Genomic DNA, 17,164 nt, shown 5'->3' with positions numbered 1-17,164 from the left:
AATCACAGTCCTCTATGTTTACCGGATAATACATTTAATTTATAGATACATTTCAACAACTGGTGCGGATTTTCTTTTACGTGTCAGGAAGTAATTTAGAGAATTAAACAATTCTAAGTTTTGTATATACTTTCTACAATAACAAAATATTCCTGAGTTCGGCTTTAGAAATAAACTGCTTATTGTATAAAAAAATATATATTAATCGACAGCATTTGCTTGTGATTGACGTATTGTTTCACTATCACGAATATTTCCTGTAATACAGCCACGGTAATAAAGCTTTATTAAAAAGCGAGTAGAAGTGTCGTGAACCGGAAGTCGAATCTTTCCCTTCGAGTTCACAGAAACACAACATCAACATTAGCGTCAGTCGCGCTGGACTCGAGATGCGGTTCGCGCTGTCGCTCTTCGTCTTCGGGCTCGTGCGGCTCTCCTGCGCAGGTATGAACACACTAATACCGCTTATAACGCGTTTGTGATGAGCTGCGGCCAGTTAGCCCGTGTGAGGTGAGGTGATGCGGTGATTGAGGTGTGTTCTCCCGCAGATGTGGCGGAGGACCCCGAGCCGCCTCAGAGGCGCTTTAACACGGCCGAGATGGCGGACGCGCTGATGGGAGCGGCCCCCTCTCCCGCTGCGATACAGCAGCTGATCCCCAGAGACCTGCAGGAGGCCGTGCTGGGAGAGCCGTGTGCGGAGGAGGACCAGCCGGAGGAGGCCCGAGACAGCGGGGAAACACACAGCCAGAGCCAGAACTTCACCGAGGCCGCCAAGACCTTTAAGGTGACCTGCGACCTGAGGAACACCAGCGGGATCCAGCGCTTCGCGGTGCAGGTGCTCAACGCGTCTCAGGTGCGTCACACACACGCGTCTCAGGTGCGTCACACAAGTCAAGTCATCTTTATTTATATAGCGCTTTTTACAATACAGATTGTATCAAAGCAGCTTCAGTCATAACATGAAAATAAATACAAGAAGTTTGTTTCTAGAATAAAATTGCTTCATCGTCCACCTGAAGTAAGATCTAAAATATTGTTGAATAATTAAATGTCCCCAACTAAGCAAGCCAAAAGCCAAGGCAACAGTGGCAGGAACCGAAACTCCATCAGGTGACAGAATGAAGAATAAACCTTGGCAGAACCCAGGCTCAGTCGGGGGCCAGTTCTCCTCTGGCCAACGAGCGAACAGTGTGTGATTATGATCAGGCAACATTACAGGTCAGATTGGATCAGAACATTCACAATATTATGCAGTTCCTCTGGTTGGAGGTCGGAGTCACGCCGGGTATGGAGACGAGTCTGTTGAGGTGTCCATGAGGCCTTCACAGCGCTGATGAGGCTGCACTGCAGGGATGTGTTGTGGACGTGTCTAGGCGCAGGTCCACCGTCTGATCTGGATACGGCCCGGATCCGGCTGACTTCAGTAAACCTCGGAATAAATGGAAAGACTGACATTAGCGTAGATGCCTAATAATGCGTTAAGAGCTCGCTCAAGTACTGCCGAGCTAAACCATTTAGTGCTTTGTAAGTAATCAGCAATATTTTAACATGTATACTAGGGGTGCACGATTCAGAAAATGTCACGATTCGATACCGATTTTTTGTCTCAAGATTCGATTCAAAAACGATTCTCGATTCAAAAAACGATTCGCAGTATATAAATGTAGTTTACTTTTTCCTATGTGATTGATTGCAGTTGAAACAATTTAAAAGAAAACAAAACACAACAAATTAAATGTAGTTTGATATTACTTTGTCTTCATACATAAAAAAAACTTTTGCAACTAAAAAGTGCAAAGTGCCAAGCACTTTGGCCAGCTTTCAAATGCATTTAATTCAAGTTTAAAATAAAACTTAAATAAAAAGCTTTTACATTTAGCTTTAAAGTGCTGTAGTCAGATCAAACAAACAATTATCCTAAATGTGGTGTAAGGAGTACTTCAGCTACCAGGCTGACTGTTGAAATGTGAACTCGACTGGGCACATTGAACTTCCTAAAAATATATAATAATGTCATAGAACCCTTGCGAAAATATTTTAAATAGATTTTAAAAAGCCACCGCTACTGGTAACATCTATGGTTAGATTGATTTGTTTAGATCCAGTGAAGTCGTTCATAGGCGTAATTTGCGGGTATCTCCAGTTAACTAGCAGAGCATTAATTTAGTTCGCTATTAAATAAGAGATCTGTTGTTTTTGAAATCAAGCTGCGCGCTCGTGTCCGCTGCTATCAGTCTCATGGATACAGTGTTCTCTGTGGCTCGCGCAGTCTTCACTCGGACGCGCGCTTCAATCTATCGCCGTTGTGGAGACTCCGGTGAAAGCACAAAATAAAATGTACACAAACGTGATGAACATATTCGGTTTTGATGAGAAAGAAAAAACTATACAAGTGCGGTTTAGAACCCGTAACCTCTGACACGCTTGGCAAAAGATCTACAGAACTCAAACATAAGATCTGCGGATCGATGCATTTATTCACGGGTTGAGCAGAGAGGCTGCACAGTTTGACCAGTATACGACCTAAAGTATACGATGTTTAATAGGGAGCCAATGCAGTGTTGACAGAACCGGGCTAATATGGTCATATTTCCTGGTTCTGGTAAGAACTCGAGCTGCGGCGTTTTGAACCAGCTGGAGTTTGTTTATTAAGCGTGCAGGGCAACCACCCAGTAGAGCATTACAGTAATCTAGCCTTGAGGTCATGAACGCATGAACTAATTGTTACGCATTCATCAATGAGAGCATATGGCGTAATTTAGATATATTTTTAAGATGGAAAAATGTTTTACAGATACTAGACACATGACTTTCAAATGAAAGATTGGTATCAAAGAGCACACACACACACACACACACACACAGGCTCCTAACCAACGACGAAGACTTAATAGAGCAGCCATCAAGTGTTAGACAGTATTCTAGGCTGTTACGTGTGGAAGTTTTTTGTCCAATAATTAGAATCTCTGTTTTTTTTTTCTCAGAATTTAGTAGGTAATTACTAGTCATCCAATTTTTTATATCAGCTCTGCATTCCGTTAATTTTGTGAATTGGTAAGTTTCGTAGGGGCGTGAAGAAATATAAAGCTGAGTATCATCAGCATAACAGTGAAAACTAATTCCATGTTCCCTAATGATATCTCCTAATGGTAGCATGTACAGAGTGTGTGTGTGTGGGGGGGGGGGGGGGGGGGGGGGGGGGGGGGGGGGGGGAAGCATGTACAGAGTGAACAGCAGCGGTCCTAGTACTGAGCTTTGTGGTACGCCATACTGAACTTGTGATCGATTAGACATCTCTTCATTTACTGCTACAAACTGGTAACGGTCAGATAAGTGTGATTTAAACCATGCTAGTGCAACTCCACTAATGCCAACATAATTTTCGAGTCTATTTAAAAGAATGTTGTGGTCAATATTATCAAATGCAGCACTAAGATCGAGTAACACTAATAGAGAGATACAACCACGATCGGATGATAAGAGCAAATCATTTGTGACTCTAACAACACACAGATGAACAACTCAGTAACTTGTGTGTACACACAACACACACACACACACACACACACACACACACACACACACACACACACACACACACAGGTGATCGGCTCAGTAACGTGTGTACACACAACACACACACACAGGTGATCGGCTCAGTAACGTGTGTACACACACACACACACACACACACACACACACACACACAGGTGGTCGGCTCAGTAACGTGTGTACACACACACACACACACACACACACACACACAGGTGGTCGGCTCAGTAACGTGTGTTCTCCTACAGGACCTGATGGAGCTCCTGAATGCCAACGGCTCCGAGTGTTCGCTGGTGCTGTTCTACACGCCGTGGTGCCAGTTCTCCGCCAGCCTCGCGCCGCACTTCAACGCCCTGCCTCGAGTGTTTCCCAGCATGCACTTCCTCGCACTCGACGCCTCCCAGCACAGCAGGTCTCAGTGATGCTCTCTTACACCAGTCATGTGACCCATGAGTGTGTCGAGTCACGTGACCATGAGTGATTGTTGTCTCATGGGTCACGTGACTCACTCGACACACACTCGTGCGCGGGTCGAGTCACATGACCCACGCCTGAGTGTGTGTGCGTCGAGTCACGTGACCCGCGAGTGTGTGTGTGTCGAGTCACGTGACCCATGAGTGATTGTGCGCCGAGTCACGTGACCTGCCCGTGAGTGATTAGGCTTGTTCGACTTGAACCAGCGCTGCACAGACCGATCGGTGAATGACATCAAAATACCGCGAGAGTGATTAGAGAGCAGACGGCTCCGTACGCTTTGCAATCGCTCTCGCGGTACTTTGATGTCATAAACCGATCGGTCTGTGCAGCGCTGGTTCAAGTCGAACAAGCCTAATTTGTCGAGTCACGTGACCCGCCCGTGAGCATGTGTGTGTCGAGTCACGTGACCCGCCCGTGAGCATGTGTACCCGCCCGTGAGCGAGTGTGTGTCGAGTCACGTGACCCGCGAGCGAGTGTGTGTCGAGTCACGTGACCCGCGAGTGTGTGTCGAGTCACGTGACCCGCGAGCGAGTGTGTGTCGAGTCACGTGACCCGCGAGTGTGTGTCGAGTCACGTGACCCGCGAGCGAGTGTGTGTCGAGTCACGTGACCCGCGAGCGAGTGTGTGTCGAGTCACGTGACCCGCGAGCGAGTGTGTGTCGAGTCACGTGACCCGCGAGCGAGTGTGTGTCGAGTCACGTGACCCGCGAGCGAGTGTGTGTCGAGTCACGTGACCCGGGAGCGAGTGTGTGTCGAGTCACGTGACCCCGCGAGCGAGTGTGTGTCGAGTCACCTGACCCTGCGAGCGAGTGTGTGTCGAGTCACCTGACCCGCGAGCGAGTGTGTGTCGAGTCACGTGACCCGCAAACGAGTGTGTGTCGAGTCACGTGACCCGCGAGCGAGTGTGTGTCGAGTCACGTGACCCGCGAGCGAGTGTGTGTCGAGTAACGTGACCCGCGAGCGAGTGTGTGTCGAGTCACGTGACCCGCGAGCGAGTGTGTGTCGAGTCACGTGACCCGCGAGCGAGTGTGTGTCGAGTCACGTGACCCGCGAGCGAGTGTGTGTCGAGTCACGTGACCCGCGAGCGAGTGTGTGTCGAGTCACGTGACCCGCGAGCGAGTGTGTGTCGAGTCACGTGACCCGCGAGCGAGTGTGTGTCGAGTCACGTGGCGAGCGAGTGTGTGTCGAGTCACGTGACCCGCGAGCGAGTGTGTGTCGAGTCACGTGACCCGCGAGCGAGTGTGTGTCGAGTCACGTGACCCGCGAGCGAGTGTTTGTCGAGTCACGTGACCCGCGAGCGAGTGTTTGTCGAGTCACGTGAGCGAGTGTGTGTCGAGTCACGTGACCCGCGAGCGAGTGTGTGTCGAGTCACGTGACCCGCGAGCGAGTGTGTGTCGAGTCACGTGACCCGCGAGCGAGTGTGTGTCGAGTCACCTGACCCGCGAGCGAGTGTGTGTCGAGTCACCTGACCCGCGAGCGAGTGTGTGTCGAGTCACCTGACCCGCGAGCGAGTGTGTGTCGAGTCACCTGACCCGCGAGCGAGTGTGTGTCGAGTCACCTGACCCGCGAGCGAGTGTGTGTCGAGTCACCTGACCCGCGAGCGAGTGTGTGTCGAGTCACCTGACCCGCGAGCGAGTGTGTGTCGAGTCACCTGACCCGCGAGCGAGTGTGTGTCGAGTCACGTGACCCGCGAGCGAGTGTGTGTCGAGTCACGTGACCCGCGAGCGAGTGTGTGTCGAGTCACGTGACCCGCGAGCGAGTGTGTGTCGAGTCACGTGACCCGCGAGCGAGTGTGTGTCGAGTCACGTGACCCGCGAGCGAGTGTGTGTCGAGTCACGTGACCCGCGAGCGAGTGTGTGTCGAGTCACGTGACCCGCGAGCGAGTGTGTGTCGAGTCACGTGACCCGCGAGCGAGTGTGTGTCGAGTCACGTGACCCGCGAGCGAGTGTGTGTCGAGTCACGTGACCCGGGAGCGAGTGTGTGTCGAGTCACGTGACCCGCGAGCGAGTGTGTGTCGAGTCACGTGACCCGCGAGCGAGTGTGTGTCGAGTCACCTGACCCGCGAGCGAGTGTGTGTCGAGTCACGTGACCCGCAAACGAGTGTGTGTCGAGTCACGTGACCCGCGAGCGAGTGTGTGTCGAGTCACGTGACCCGCGAGCGAGTGTGTGTCGAGTCACGTGACCCGCGAGCGAGTGTGTGTCGAGTCACGTGACCCGCGAGCGAGTGTGTGTCGAGTCACGTGGCGAGCGAGTGTGTGTCGAGTCACGTGGCGAGCGAGTGTGTGTCGAGTCACGTGACCCGCGAGCGAGTGTGTGTCGAGTCACGTGACCCGCGAGCGAGTGTGTGTCGAGTCACGTGACCCGCGAGCGAGTGTTTGTCGAGTCACGTGACCCGCGAGCGAGTGTGTGTCGAGTCACGTGACCCGCGAGCGAGTGTGTGTCGAGTCACGTGACCCGCGAGCGAGTGTTTGTCGAGTCACGTGACCCGCGAGCGAGTGTTTGTCGAGTCACGTGAGCGAGTGTGTGTCGAGTCACGTGACCCGCGAGCGAGTGTGTGTCGAGTCACGTGACCCGCGAGCGAGTGTGTGTCGAGTCACGTGACCCGCGAGCGAGTGTGTGTCGAGTCACCGTGACCCGCGAGCGAGTGTGTGTCGAGTCACGTGACCCGCGAGCGAGTGTGTGTCGAGTCACCTGACCCGCGAGCGAGTGTGTGTCGAGTCACCTGACCCGCGAGCGAGTGTCGAGTCACCTGACCCGCGAGCGAGTGTCGAGTCACCTGACCCCCGAGCGAGAGTGTCGAGTCACCTGACCCGCGAGCGAGTGTGTGTCGAGTCACCTGACCCGCGAGCGAGTGTGTGTCGAGTCACGTGACCCGCGAGCGAGTGTGTGTCGAGTCACCTGACCCGCGAGCGAGTGTGTCGAGTCACCTGACCCGCGAGCGAGAGTGTCGAGTCACCTGACCCGCGAGCGAGTGTGTGTCGAGTCACCTGACCCGCGAGCGAGTGTGTGTCGAGTCACGTGACCCGCGAGCGAGTGTGTGTCGAGTCACGTGACCCGCGAGCGAGTGTGTGTCGAGTCACGTGACCCGCGAGCGAGTGTGTGTCGAGTCACGTGACCCGCGAGCGAGTGTGTGTCGAGTCACGTGACCCGCGAGCGAGTGTGTGTCGAGTCACGGACCCGCGAGCGAGTGTGTGTCAGTCACGTGACCCGCGAGCGAGTGTGTGTCGAGTCACGTGACCCGCGAGCGAGTGTGTGTCGAGTCACGTGACCCGCGAGCGAGTGTGTGTCGAGTCACGTGACCCGCGAGCGAGTGTGTGTCGAGTCACGTGACCCGCGAGCGAGTGTGTGTCGAGTCACGTGACCCGCGAGCGAGTGTGTGTCGAGTCACGTGACCCGCGAGCGAGTGTGTGTCGAGTCACGTGACCCGCGAGCGAGTGTGTGTCGAGTCACGTGACCCGCGAGCGAGTGTGTGTCGAGTCACGTGACCCGCGAGCGAGTGTTGTGTCGAGTCACGTGACCCGCGAGCGAGTGTGTGTCGAGTCACGTGACCCGCGAGCGAGTGTGTGTCGAGTCACGTGACCCGCGAGCGAGTGTGTGTCGAGTCACGTGAACCCGCGAGCGAGTGTGTGTCGAGTCACGTGACCCGCGAGCGAGTGTGTGTCGAGTCACGTGACCCGCGAGCGAGTGTGTGTCGAGTCACGTGACCCGCGAGCGAGTGTGTGTCGAGTCACGTGACCCGCGAGCGAGTGTGTGTCGAGTCACGTGACCCGCGAGCGAGTGTGTGTCGAGTCACGTGACCCGCGAGCGAGTGTGTGTCGAGTCACGTGACCCGCGAGCGAGTGTGTGTCGAGTCACGTGACCCGCGAGCGAGTGTGTGTCGAGTCACGTGACCCGCGAGCGAGTGTGTGTCGAGTCACGTGACCCGCGAGCGAGTGTGTCGAGTCACGTGACCCGCGAGCGAGTGTGTGTCGAGTCACGTGACCCGCGAGCGAGTGTGTGTCGAGTCACGTGACCCGCGAGCGAGTGTGTGTCGAGTCACGTGACCCTGCGAGCGAGTGTGTGTCGAGTCACGTGACCCGCGAGCGAGTGTGTGTCGAGTCACGTGACCCGCGAGCGAGTGTGTGTCGAGTCACGTGACCCGCGAGCGAGTGTGTGTCGAGTCACGTGACCCGCGAGCGAGTGTGTGTCGAGTCACGTGACCCGCGAGCGAGTGTGTGTCGAGTCACGTGACCCGCGAGCGAGTGTGTGTCGAGTCACGTGACCCGCGAGCGAGTGTGTGTCGAGTCACGTGACCCGCGAGCGAGTGTGGGTCGAGTCACGTGACCCGCGAGCGAGTGTGGGTCGAGTCACGTGACCCGCGAGCGAGTGTGGGTCGAGTCACGTGACCCGCGAGCGAGTGTGGGTCGAGTCACGTGACCCGCGAGCGAGTGTGGGTCGAGTCACGTGACCCGCGAGCGAGTGTGGGTCGAGTCACGTGACCCGCGAGCGAGTGTGTGTCGAGTCACCTGACCCGCGAGCGAGTGTGTGTCGAGTCACGTGACCCGCGAGCGAGTGTGTGTCGAGTCACGTGACCCGCGAGCGAGTGTGTGTCGAGTCACGTGACCCGCGAGCGAGTGTGTGTCGAGTCACGTGACCCGCGAGCGAGTGTGTGTCGAGTCACGTGACCCGCGAGCGAGTGTGTGTCGAGTCACGTGACCCGCGAGCGAGTGTGTGTCGAGTCACCTGACCCGCGAGCGAGTGTGTGTCGAGTCACGTGATGACACATCAGTGTGTCTCTCTCCTCAGCCTCTCCACGCGCTTCGGCACCGTGGCCGTCCCCAATATCCTCCTCTTCCAGGGTGGCCAAACCAATGGCCCGGTTTCAACCAGACGGAGCGAACGCTGGAGACGCTCACGTCCTTCATCGCCAACCAGACAGGTGTGTGTCGTTCACTCAGGCTCGGGCTGCGGGTCGGATACTGTTTAATTCCACTGTATTGGCTGGTGATGTAGCTCCTGCTGAAGCGTGACTGGTGATTGGCTGTGTTCCGCAGGTTTCGGGGCGAGCCCGGATCAGGCGGTCGAGGAGGACGGACCGTGTGGGTCCTCTACCGGCGGCTCCCGTCAGGAGCATGACTGGCTGTTCGTGTTCTCCGTGCTCTTCAATATCCGGCTTCACTCTCTACGCCATCCTGTGCAGCGACAGCATCCGCTGGCTCATCCCGGGGGCAGGACCACGAGCACCAGGAACTAGAGTGTGTGTGTGTGTTCCTGTGCAGCGGACAGCATCCGCTGGCTCATCCCGGGGCAGGGACCACGAGCACCAGGACTAGAGTGTGTGTGTGTGTGTGATCCTGTGCAGCGACAGCATCCGCTGGCTCATCCCGGGGCAGGACCACGAGCACCAGGACTAGAGTGTGTGTGTGTGTGTGTGGTGTGTGTTCCTGTGCAGCGACAGCATCCGCTGTGTGTGTGTGTGTGTGTGCGTGCAAGCGTGTGTGAGCGCCTGCCTTGCAGAATAAATTAAGTGTGTGAAGGGAAAGACTGTGTATCGTGTTTATTGTGTGACTCGGTTCTCCATCCGCTGGTTTCTGGTGTAGTGGACAGTAACGGTTCTCAAGCCTACACTGCACTGACATCACCACTGACTCCAGATCAGTCCTACACTGCACTGACATCACCACTGACTCCAGATCAGTCCTACACTGCACTGACATCACCACTGACTCCAGATCAGTCCTCACTGCACTGACATCCACTGACTCCAGATCAGTCCTACACTGCACTGACATCACCACTGACTCCAGATCAGGCCTACACTGCACTTCATCACCACTGACTCCAGATCAGTCCTACACTCCACTGACATCACCACTGACTCCAGATCAGTCCTACACTGCACTGACATCACCACTGACTCCAGATCAGGCCTACACTGCACTTCATCACCACTGACTCCAGATCAGTCCTACACTGCACTGACATCACCACTGACTCCAGATCAGGCCTACACTGCACTGACATCACCACTGACTCCAGATCAGTCCTACACTGCACTGACATCACCACTGACTCCAGATCAGTCCTACACTGCACTGACATCACCACTGACTCCAGATCAGTCCTACACTGCACTGACATCACCACTGACTCCAGATCAGTCCTACACTGCACTGACATCACCACTGACTCCAGATCAGTCCTACACTGCACTGACATCACCACTGACTCCAGATCAGGCCTACACTGCACTTCATCACCACTGACTCCAGATCAGTCCTACACTGCACTGACATCACCACTGACTCCAGATCAGTCCTACACTGCACTGACATCACCACTGACTCCAGATCAGTCCTACACTGCACTGACATCACCACTGACTCCAGATCAGGCCTACACTGCACTGACATCACCACTGACTCCAGATCAGTCCTACACTGCACTGTCATCACCACTGACTCCAGATCAGTCCTACACTGCACTGACATCACCACTGACTCCAGATCAGGCCTACACTGCACTGACATCACCACTGACTCCAGATCAGTCCTACACTGCACTGACATCACCACTGACTCCAGATCAGTCCTACACTGCACTGACATCACCACTGACTCCAGATCAGTCCTACACTGCACTGACATCACCACTGACTCCAGATCAGTCCTACACTGCACTGACATCACCACTGACTCCAGATCAGTCCTACACTGCACTTCATCACCACTGACTCCAGATCAGGCCTACACTGCACTGACATCACCACTGACTCCAGATCAGTCCTACACTGCACTGACATCACCACTGACTCCAGATCAGTCCTACACTGCACTGACATCACCACTGACTCCAGATCAGTCCTACACTGCACTGACATCACCACTGACTCCAGACCACTGACTCCAGATCAGGCCCTACACTGCACTTCATCACCACTGACTCCAGATCAGTCCTACACTGCACTGACATCACCACTGACTCCAGATCAGTCCTACACTGCACTGACATCACCACTGACTCCAGATAAGTCCTACACTGCACTGACATCACCACTGACTCCAGATCAGGCCTACACTGCACTGACATCACCACTGACTCCAGATCAGTCCTACACTGCACTGACATCACCACTGACTCCAGATCAGCCTACACTGCACTGACATCACCACTGACTCCAGATCAGGCCTACACTGCACTTCATCACCACTGACTCCAGATCAGTCCTAACACTGCACTGACATCACCACTGACTCCAGATCAGTCCTACACTGCACTGACATCACCCACTGACTCCAGATCAGTCCTACACTGCACTGACATCACCACTGGACTCCAGATCAGGCCTACACTGCACTTCATCACCACTGACTCCAGATCAGGCCTACACTGCACTTCATCACCACTGGACTCCAGATCAGGCCTACACTGCACTGACATCACCACTGACTCCAGATCAGGCCTACACTGCACTGATATCACCACTGACTCCAGATCAGTCCTACACTGCACTTCATCACCACTGACTCCAGATCAGGCCTACACTGCACTGACATCACCACTGACTCCAGATTCAGGCCTACACTGCACTTCTCACCACTGACTCCAGATCAGGCCTACACTGCACTTCATCACCACTGACTCCAGATCAGTCCTACACTGCACTGACATCACCACTGACTCCAGATCAGTCCTACACTGCACTTCATCACCACTGACTCCAGATCAGTCCTACACTGCACTGACATCACCACTGACTCCAGATCAGTCTTACACTGCACTTCATCACCACTGACTCCAGATCAGTCCTACACTGCACTGACATCACCACTGACTCCAGATCAGTCCTACACTGCACTGACATCACCACTGACTCCAGATCAGTCCTACACTGCACTTCATCACCACTGACTCCAGATCAGTCCTACACTGCACTGACATCACCACTGACTCCAGATCAGTCCTACACTGCACTGACATCACCACTGACTCCAGATCAGTCCTACACTGCACTGACATCACCACTGACCTCCAGATAAGTCCTACACTGCACTGACATCACCACTGACTCCAGATCAGGCCTACACTGCACTGACCATCACCACTGACTCCAGATCAGTCCTACACTGCACTGACATCACCACTGACTCCAGATCAGTCCTACACTGCACTGACATCACCACTGACTCCAGATCAGGCCTACACTGCACTTCATCACCACTGACTCCAGATCAGTCCTACACTGCACTGACATCACCACTGACTCCAGATCAGGCCTACACTGCACGTCATCACCACTGACTCCAGATCAGGCCTACACTGCACTGACATCACCACTGACTCCAGATCAGTCCTACACTGCAACTGACATCACCACTGACTCCAGATCAGTCCTACACTGCACTGACATCACCACCTGACTCCAGATCAGTCCTACACTGCACTGACATCACCACTGACTCCAGATAAGTCTACACTGCACTGACACTACCACTGACTCCAGATCAGTCCTACACTGCACTGACATCACCACTGACCTCCAGATCAGTCTACACTGCACTGACATCACCACTGACTCCAGATCAGGCCTACACTGCACTGACATCACCACTGACTCCAGATCAGTCCTACACTGCACTTCATCACCACTGACTCCAGATCAGGCCTACACTGCACTGACATCACCACTGACTCCAGATCAGGCCTACACTGCACTGACATCACCACTGACTCCAGATCAGGCCTACACTGCACTGACATCACCACTGACTCCAGATCAGCCCTACACTGCACTGACATCACCACTGACTCCAGATCAGTCCTACACTGCACTGACACACCACTGACTCCAGAATCAGTCCTACACTGCACTGACATCACCACTGACTCCAGATCAGGCCTACACTGCACTGACATCACCACTGACTCCAGATCAGTCCTACACTGCACTTCATCACCACTGACTCCAGATCAGGCCTACACTGCACTGACATCACCACTGACTCCAGATCAGTCCTACACTGCACTGACCATCACTGACTCCAGATCAGTCCTACACTGCACTTCATCACCACTGACTCCAGATCAGTCCTACACTGCAACTGACATCACTGACTCCAGATCAGTCCTACCTGCACTTCATCACTGCTCCAGATCAGTTCTACACTGCACTGACATCACCACTGACTCCAGATCAGGCCTACACTGCACTTCATCACCACTGACTCCAGATCAGTCCTACACTGCACTTCATCACCACTGACTCCAGATCAGGCCTACAATGCACTGACATCACCACTGACTCCAGATCAGGCCTACACTGCACTTCATCACCACTGACTCCAGATCAGGCCTACACTGCACTTCATCACCACTGACTCCAGATCAGGCCTACAATGCACTGACATCACCACTGACTCCAGATCAGGCCTACACTGCACTTCATCACCACTGACTCCAGATCAGTCCTACACTGCACTTCATCACCACTGACTCCAGATCAGGCCCTACAATGCACTGACATCACCACTGACTCCAGATCAGGCCTACACTGCACTGACATCACCACTGACTCCAGATCAGGCCTACAATGCACTGACATCACCACTGACTCAGATCAGGCCTACACTGCACTGACATCACCACTGACTCCAGATCAGGCCTACACTGCACTGACAACACCACGACTCCAGATCAGTCCTACACTGCACTGACATCAACACTGACTCCAGATCAGTCCCTACACTGCACTGACATCACCACTGACTCCAGATCAGTCCTACACTGCACTGACATCACCACTGACTCCAGATCAGGCCTACACTGCACTGACATCACCACTGACTCCAGATCAGTCCTACCACTGCACTGACATCACCACTGACTCCAGATCAGGCTACCTGCACTGACATCACCACTGACTCCAGATCAGTCCTACACTGCACTGACATCACCACTGACTCCAGATCAGTCCTACACTGCACTGACATCACCACTGACTCCAGATCAGTCCTACACTGCACTTCATCACCACTGACTCCAGATCAGTCCTACACTGCACTGACATCACCACTGACTCCAGATCAGTCCTACACTGCACTGACATCACCACTGACTCCAGATCAGTCCCTACACTGCACTGACATCACCACTGACTCCAGATCAGTCCTACACTGCACTGACATCACCACTGACTCCAGATCAGTCCTACACTGCACTTCATCACCACTGACTCCAGATCAGTCCTACACTGCACTGACATCACCACTGACTCCAGATCAGTCCTACACTGCACTGACATCACCACTGACTCCAGATCAGTCCTACACTGCACTGACATCACCACTGACTCCAGATCAGGCCTACACTGCACTTCATCACCACTGACTCCAGATCAGTCCTACACTGCACTGACATCACCACTGACTCCAGATCAGGCCTACACTGCACTGACATCACCACTGACTCCAGATCAGTCCTACACTGCACTGACATCACCACTGACTCCAGATCAGTCCTACACTGCACTGACATCACCACTGACTCCAGATCAGTCCTACACTGCACTTCATCACCACTGACTCCAGATCAGTCCTACACTGCACTGACATCACCACTGACTCCAGATCAGTCCTACACTGCACTGACATCACCACTGACTCCAGATCAGTCCTACACTGCACTGACATCACCACTGACTCCAGATCAGTCCTACACTGCACTGACATCACCACTGACTCCAGATCAGTCCTACACTGCACTTCATCACCACTGACTCCAGATCAGTCCTACACTGCACTGACATCACCACTGACTCCAGATCAGTCCTACACTGCACTGACATCACCACTGACTCCAGATCAGTCCTACACTGCACTGACATCACCACTGACTCCAGATCAGGCCTACACTGCACTGACATCACCACTGACTCCAGATCAGGCCTACACTGCACTTCATCACCACTGACTCCAGATCAGTCCTACACTGCACTGACATCACCACTGACTCCAGATCAGGCCTACACTGCACTGACATCACCACTGACTCCAGATCAGTCCTACACTGCACTTCATCACCACTGACTCCAGATCAGTCCTACACTGCACTGACATCACCACTGACTCCAGAGACAGCCGCACACACACACACACACTCTGTGGTCGCTGCTGTATTAACTGCAATTCTGCTGAATGAATCGGATGCCGTTTAAATTTCCTCCAAATAAGTTTTTGCAGAACACTCTTTCCAAAATGACGATCAGAAAACAGAAGCCATAAAGACGCCTCAGTGTTATAACCATGGGCGGCGCTAGGGAGGGGCTAGCAGGTGCTTCAGCTCCCCCAAGAAAGTCCAAAGCACCCCGATAGCACCCCCCAAAATAATGTCTGGAATTAATTATATTCAAATATATGTTATTTCGAGATATTAAGTCGTTATTTCAATATAATATCTCGGTATTTTGACATAATAACGGCAAATTTTTGTCCCGCCAAAGCCTTTTTTGATCGGTGAGTGATGTAGAATAGAATGACTGCTGCGCTTGACAGGGCGCATCACGAGCAGAGAGAGAGAGAGAGAGCCCCGGCCGCGCGCACTCTCACTTCAAACACTTCTCGCGCATATTAATCAAAATCAATTGACACGATAGTAAAAGGTCGGAAGACCGCAATTTCACGTGGAGCATTTGGAGATTTGTTCTCCTGAATTACCGCGGTGTGTGAACTGACCTGTCCAACACTGAACTCACGAGACCTCTGAATCGGTATATAAAAAATCGGTAACACCTAATTAGATTAACATTTACTATTAATTAACTGCACTTCAGCATTGTTAATGTTAATTGTTTCAATATTTAGAGAGTCAGGCCCACTATATGTGTGTTGTAGCCATTAAATAAGCGCATTTAATTTCATTTTTGTCAAAATATTATAATGTTTTTTTTTTACATGCTGATTATAAAAATTGAACAGCACGAGTAAGATGCGCGATATATCGGAAGATATGATGGGTCAGACATGATTTTGACCAATAAATTTACATTTACACATTTACATTTAGTCATTTATTTATTGAAAAAATTATGTTCAACTTAGTAGGCTATTAATATTATTAGGCTATTTTTAATCTATAAATTTTATCAAGTGAAAGAAATTACGTTCAATTTGTTTTATTATGAAATATATAGTAATCAATAGTATGTAATTTATACATATTGTAAATTAATATCCATATTTTTTTTTCCTACTATGGAAGTCTGTTTGATTACAAACATTATTTAAGTCAAGTCTCCTAGCTTCATTTCTTTAGCGCTTTTAACATTATAGATTGTTTCAAGGCAGCTTTACAGTGATAATGGGAGATTACAGTAACAGAGATAGTTAGGCTTTACTGCAGCTCTAGAATAAAGTTGTCCAATAAAGTTAGTTTTGATTGATTCACTTTCGTGCAAAAATCATTAATTACTCCATAATATCTTCCTGTGTTCAGCAGAAGAAAGAAACTCATACAGGTTTGAAACAGCTTGAGGAAGAGTAAATGATGACAGAATTTTTGGGTGAACTGTCCCTTTAACTGACAGAGACCCGGCCAGGGAGGACCGCTGGAGCCGCAGAAACATGTTCACTTACTAGAGCGCCTCATCTAGTGGTATACACTGAGGGAACCTGCACGCCTCATCTAGTGTTACACTGAGGGAACCTACACGCCTCATCTAATGGTATACACTGAACTGAACACAGCCATCATCATCATCGGCACTGTAATATATTCTGCTCAGGCGGTGTCGGGGCAGCTCTCTCCGCTGTTTCCCGCGCTGCTGCTGCTGTCACAGGGCGGCCATGAGCTGGTTAATGTTTACTCTGACCTCCAGCCGCCGATGGCCGAGTGTGTTCACTAAACTATCCCGCTGTTCTCTGTCTGCGGAGAGCCGTACAGGGAGAATGGTAAGAAGTGTTCATTTTGACCAATAACTGGGAACGCGACGAGCACGAGCGCTCTTTCACTGAAGTGACGTCGGCAGCGCGTCGACCAATCAAAGGCTAGACTAAAAACACGCACGAGCTTCCAGTGTGTGAGTGGTTTGTAACGTTACTAATCCTAGTATTTGGCAGCTAATCAAATAAATGCTACATTTGGTTCCCTAGAAAGGGAGACAC

At 52.2% G+C, this 17,164-nt stretch overlaps 2 protein-coding genes and 1 long non-coding RNA gene across 4 annotated transcripts in view; all 3 read left to right on the top strand.

Annotated features, from left to right (window-relative positions):
* The first annotated feature begins 290 nt into the window (after positions 1-290).
* Positions 291-9,261, top strand: txndc15 (thioredoxin domain containing 15). Its single transcript, XM_056244783.1, is given in 11 exon segments — positions 291-444; positions 549-853; positions 3,801-3,964; positions 8,814-8,868; positions 8,870-8,887; positions 8,889-8,946; positions 9,062-9,096; positions 9,098-9,137; positions 9,140-9,171; positions 9,173-9,201; positions 9,240-9,261. Coding segments are annotated over 11 exon segments (813 nt in total). The 5' UTR covers positions 291-389.
* A 33-nt stretch (positions 9,262-9,294) lies between these two features.
* On the top strand, positions 9,295-9,547 carry LOC130079510 (uncharacterized). The gene is made up of 2 exons (XR_008806470.1): positions 9,295-9,441; positions 9,501-9,547. It is a non-coding gene; the product is annotated as an uncharacterized LOC130079510 (long non-coding RNA).
* A 7,232-nt stretch (positions 9,548-16,779) lies between these two features.
* LOC130079512 (pterin-4-alpha-carbinolamine dehydratase 2-like) overlaps positions 16,780-17,164 on the top strand; it is a 40,994-nt gene continuing 40,609 nt past the window's right edge. For both annotated transcript variants that reach the window (XM_056244789.1, XM_056244788.1), the window contains exon 1: positions 16,780-16,951. In XM_056244789.1, coding sequence (XP_056100764.1) covers positions 16,847-16,951 — 105 coding nt within the window. In that variant the 5' untranslated portion in view covers positions 16,780-16,846. The remainder of the gene's footprint in view (positions 16,952-17,164) is intronic.

Source organism: Rhinichthys klamathensis, unplaced genomic scaffold, assembly GCF_029890125.1.
Source record: "Rhinichthys klamathensis goyatoka isolate OS25496 unplaced genomic scaffold, OSU_Roscu_1.1 h1tg001095l_1, whole genome shotgun sequence".
Taxonomy (NCBI): Eukaryota; Metazoa; Chordata; class Actinopteri; order Cypriniformes; family Leuciscidae; genus Rhinichthys; species Rhinichthys klamathensis.
The sequence above is the reverse complement of the archived record's forward strand: the minus strand, read 5'-3'. Positions and strand labels throughout refer to the sequence as shown.